This window comes from Microtus ochrogaster, unplaced genomic scaffold (genome assembly GCF_000317375.1).
Source record: "Microtus ochrogaster isolate Prairie Vole_2 unplaced genomic scaffold, MicOch1.0 UNK56, whole genome shotgun sequence".
Classification (NCBI taxonomy): domain Eukaryota; kingdom Metazoa; phylum Chordata; class Mammalia; order Rodentia; family Cricetidae; genus Microtus; species Microtus ochrogaster.
In genome coordinates, this window is record NW_004949154.1 from 979,651 (window position 1) to 984,773 (window position 5,123).

At 49.2% G+C, this 5,123-nt stretch overlaps 1 protein-coding gene across 1 annotated transcript in view; it reads left to right on the forward strand.

Annotated features, from left to right (window-relative positions):
- Vwce (von Willebrand factor C and EGF domains) overlaps positions 1–5,123 on the forward strand; it is a 33,041-nt gene that overhangs the window by 16,155 nt on the left and 11,763 nt on the right. Inside the window, exons 11-13 of the mRNA XM_005369646.2 lie at positions 1,113–1,200; positions 3,346–3,431; positions 4,451–4,568. Of these exons, the coding sequence (XP_005369703.1) occupies positions 1,113–1,200; positions 3,346–3,431; positions 4,451–4,568 (292 nt within the window). The remainder of the gene's footprint in view (positions 1–1,112; positions 1,201–3,345; positions 3,432–4,450; positions 4,569–5,123) is intronic.

Sequence of the window (5,123 nt, forward strand, 5' to 3'; positions counted from 1 at the left end):
AAAAAAAAAATTGTTTTTAAAGATGAATTTTGTGCCAGGTGTGGTGGCGTGTCTTTAATCCCAGTACTTGAGAGGCAGAAGCAAGCAGATCTCTGTGAATTTGAGGCTAGCATGGTCTACATGCTTAGTTCCAGGACAGGACAGTTTGGGCTACATAGTGAGATACTCTCTCTCTCTCAAAAAAAAAAGAACTTCATTATTTTGAATTTCTAATTATTTATTTAAAAAGATTTATTTATGGGCTGGAGAGATGGCTCAGTGGTTAAGAGCGCCAGCTGTTCTTCCAGAGGATCCAGGTTCAATTCCTAGCCCCCACATGACAGCTCACAACTGTCTGTAACTCTAGTTACAGAGGATCTGGCATCCTGGCAGAGACATACGTGTAGGCAAAAATACATTTTTTATATATTTTTCTGTGTACGAGTGTTTTGGCTGCATGTGTGTCTACACACTACTTGTGTGCGTGGTGCCCTCGGAGGCCAGAAGAGCGTGTCAGATCACCTGGGACTGGAGTTACAGATCGTTGTGAGATGCCCTGGGGGTGCTGGGAACTGCACTTGGTTCTTCTGCAGGAATGAGAAGTGTTCTCAACCACTGAGCCATTCCCTCATCCCCTATCATTATTGTATGGGTGCAGAGGTGCTCACAGGGACCAGAGTAAAGTATCAGATCTCTTGGAGCTAGAGGTTAAGGGCTATTGTGAGCTGTCCGATGTGGGTTCTGGGAACCAACTCCTGTTCCTTCGAAGAGTAGAAAGTGTTTTTTAACCACAGAGCCATCTCTCCAGCTCCTAATTTAAAATGTCTGTCTCTCTGTCTTGAAATATCTATCTATCTATCTATCTATCTATCTATCTATCTATCTATCTATCTATCTATCATCTATCCACCTATCTATCATCTATCTATCTATCTATCTATCTATCTATCTATCTATCTATCTATCTATCTATCTATCTATCTATCTTTGTGGGGGGGAAAGTCTCAGGTAGCCATGGATGGCGTGAAACTTGCAATGTGTACCAGGTTGGCCTCAAACTCACAGAGATCTGCCTGCTGTTGGCAGAAAACCTGATCCCACCCTTGTCCCACCACCGTCTTTTGCCTCCTCAGGCTGGAAATGTGTCTTGTATCTCCCTGGAGTGTCCCCCTGGTCCCTGTAAGACTCCCCCACAGTCAGATTGCTGCGCTTGTGCCCCAGGTAGGTGATACTTGGAGTTTTTGTTTAGGGTGTGGGGGAGAAGTACCTTTGAGTGTGCGTTGGGGCAGGAGAGAAAAGACCTACTCCTGCTTTAGAAGGGCGGGTCGGATGATATAAGTCAATTACTCATTTTTAGTGACTGTCTCCTGAGTGCACCTTGGCCAGACTATGCTCATGGCGGGGCTTCACCGTCCCTGCCATCTTGAGTGTAGGCAGAAGAGGCTTAGGAGCTCATTCGTGGCACTGATCTGCCCCTGGGTATGGAGGAATCTCTTTTAACCCACTGTGACATAAGAACAGGTTTCCTATGACTTAGAAAACCCAGGTCTTTTAGGTAACCAAGGTAAGTAGGCTCTATGCAGATAAGGGTGCTGTGGGGTGAAGCAGGCAGACCCCCACCCCTGACTCTGAGCACTTATCCCCCATAGCATAGTCGCTAACTAGCACAGAGGAGAGTGCTGCCGGGTGAAGCAGGCAGACCCCCACCCCTGACTCTGAGCACTTATCCCCCATAGCATAGTCGCTAACTAGCACAGAGGAGAGTGCTGCCGGGTGAAGCAGGCAGACCCCTGACTCTGAGCACTCACCATAGCACTAACCGATCCTGTCGTCTTGCAGGGTGGGGTATCCCTCTTTCATCAGAGTGAACACCTCTTTGTCTAGCAGAATCTTAGTCTCTCTTGTCTTTGGACCCCACTGCACGGGGGCTGCCTGTTTGCCTGTGACATTCATAAGTCCCCAAAAAAGCTCTCACTTGAAGGACAGCTTGTTTTAACGCCCTCCCTCGAAGGACAGCCTGTCCTAACAGGTCCCTTCCCAATTCCCGCACACTTCATCTACTTTCTTCCTTCTCTGTTTCCGAGTTAAGTCTAACAGTGACCTCATCAGTGGGAGGGGATGTTCCCCACCAGCATGGACCCCGTGTTGTTTGGGTCACCTGCCATCTCTCAGTCTGTTGAGTCCTCGAGTTCTCACAGTGAGGGAATCCTGCTCACTGTTCCCTTTTAATGAAAAAGCAGATTCCGAGAGGTCAAGTCACTGTCTGGAGACACACAGCAGTTAGCAATGGGGCTGAACTTCAACTTAAATCGGCCTGATTTCAGACCTGGCGTACTTTTAAAATAACGTCTTGGGTTAGTGGGATGGCATAGCTGGGAAAGGTGCTTAATAACCTGAGTTTGATCCCTGGAACCTGCCTGGTAGCAGGGAACAGATTTCTGAAAGTTGACCTCTCATGCCTACATCATGCCCCTCCCTCAACAAATAAGTGTAATTAAAAATGTTAAGTCTCTTTCTTTCACAGTATTAGAGATTGTAACCAAGGATCTGTGCACGCCAGGCGAGTACTTTATCACTGGGCCTCATCCCCACCTCATTTTATATCTTTTATTTTGAGAGAGGATCTCATAAGTTGCCTGAGCTGGCCTGTGATTCCCTCTATAACCCAGTCAGGTCTTGAGCTTTCTCTCTTCTTGCCTCAGCCCGAGTAGCTGGGGACACAGGCTTGTGACATCAGGCCAGGCATACTTTTCTTCCTAACTTAAGACATTTTGTTATTATTATTGTCTTGTTTTTATTTTTTTTAGACAGGGTGTCCTTGGCTGTCCTGGAATTAACTATGTAGACCAGACTGGCCTCAAACTCATAGAGCTCTGCCTGCCTCCACCTCCCGAGTGCCTGGACTAAAGGCATGAGACACTATGACTGGCTTTGTTTTTGTTTTCAGTTCTTTTTGTGCATTCCATGTGGAACCTAGGAGGTGGGACTGTCAGCCATTGCACAGAAGCTTCAAGAGAGTCGTGGTTTTGGCTCAAAGTCAGCTCTGAGTTGCGGAGCTGGTGCTTGAACTGGCGCTTCAGCCTGTGCTGAATGGATGTGCTGTTTGCTAGGCTTGGGCTGGTGTTACCTGGGCAGGATCTTCAGGAGTTCTGTGCCCATCTTTTGGCATGCCCCTCTGAATTTCTTATTCTGCAGCTGTTTAGGCTCGCTCTGCCTCATGGGTAATGATCTTTTGTAGATAGTAACTTCTGAGGGGTCTGGGATTTGGAGACTGAGAAGCACTCTGTGTGCTGGCAAGGGGCAGCTGTCCCAGCCCTCCCTGCTCATCTGTCCACTCATGAGCCCTTCTGCCTTTGTCTCCTGCAGGGAGGTGCTATTTCCATGGCCAGTGGTATACAGACGGCGCTGTGTTCAGTGGAGGTGGTGACGACTGTACCACCTGCGTCTGCCAGGTAGGGTGTGAGGTTCTTGCACTGTTGACTCCATGGAAGATGGGAAGGAAGTTGGGTGGGCAGCATAGGAATTTACCCAAAATGCTTTGCCATGGAGACGATAACCTGCAGTGCATCAAAAGGGAGAGACGGAGGTAGCAGTCCCTGTAGGAATCCCCTGTGCCTTACAGCCATCTCTATAAAGTCAGTATTCTTCAGTTCTGTATTGGTAGAGTACTTAACTGCGATCTGGGGACACACCCTCAGCCCAAAAGAGCTCCAGCACCCTCTGACTGACAGCCTAGAGCCTAGGTGGGCATGACTTGGCACGGGATCCTCAAACCTTCTTGTGAGGAGAGAGGGACAGTGGGGGCCTGTGGAGGAGTGATTAGGACCAGTCAGGTGAGGTGCTGAGGGTGTTGTACATTCCGGTTGGAGCAGAGAAGAGCAGAAGCAGGTGGGCTTTTCAGAAATGTGTCTTCCGGCTGGGAGCAGACTGGGAGATGTGGTCTCTATGCAGCAGCTGGTGAGTGCCCTCAGGAGAAAGAGGCAGGGAGGTAGCAGAGGGCAGAGAGGATTCTAGGAAGACCTCTTCTACTCATCCCCTGGGCAGCTCTGCACTGTGGAGGGTGCTGCAGAGAGCGCCAGAGGAGGAAACTGGGCTCTCGCGCCTGTGCGTCAGACATGTCTGTGCAGAGGAGGCCATGGTCCCTTGCTGTCTTAGGAGGATGTCTGTGTCTGGCAGGTGGGAAAGGTGCCCCGGCAGCAGAAACTGGACTGGGCTGAGTGCTAAGGAGAGAGCCTCGATGGAATGAGGGTTAAAAGGGAGGACAGAGATAGTAGAGATCCAGCTGGAGCAGGGGGACCGCCACAGGACCTTCTTTCAGTTCCCCCGACGGACTTGCTCTCTCTGCTCCTGTCTCCCTGGACATGTCTTTGTCACTGTCTGGAGGGTGGCTGCTCACCAGCCTTCTCTTCAGCACTAAGTGGCCCAGGATGGGAGCCACCATCACTGATGCATGCTTTTGTTTCTATTCCAGAACGGGGAGGTACAGTGCTCCTTCACACCATGCCCAGAACTGGAGTGCCCTCGAGAGGAGTGGTGGCTAGGCCCTGGACAGTGCTGTTTTACCTGCCGGGAGCCCACACCCACCACAGGTGAGGTCCTGCTGGGCAGCTCCCAACACAGGGCTCAAGTACACAGGAGGGAGGCTGGGCTTCCCTCACTTGGACTGATGGTGTGTGTGTGTTAGTGGAACGAGTAGGTGTGTTTTATAAAGCGTTGTGTGTGACCATGTAAGTTTGTGTGTGTGGGTATGCTAACAAGTGTGTCTGTGTGTATCCTTGGAAGCATGCTTTGTATGAATGTACCTGCATGTATGTTTAGTTGGCTATGCCTCTAAGTTTGGGTGGCATCAGTGTACAAATGTGTCTGAGTTCTATATGACTTACCTGTAAATGCGTATCTGTGTGTGTTCTGCTAGTTCCCTGTGATGTGTGTGCAATTTGCTGTATGTTTTTGTGCCAGTGAATGTCTGTGTTTATGTGTGTGACCCCATTGTCTGTGAGCGTGTCTGTTTGTGAGAGTTTCAGTATGTGTGATGTATGTGTTTATGCATTTGTATATATGCAAATATACATTTGTGTTTTGTGTGTGATTGTGGGTTGTGTTTTGTCAGTATAAGTTTGTGTGTCCCTCAGTATGTGGCTGTG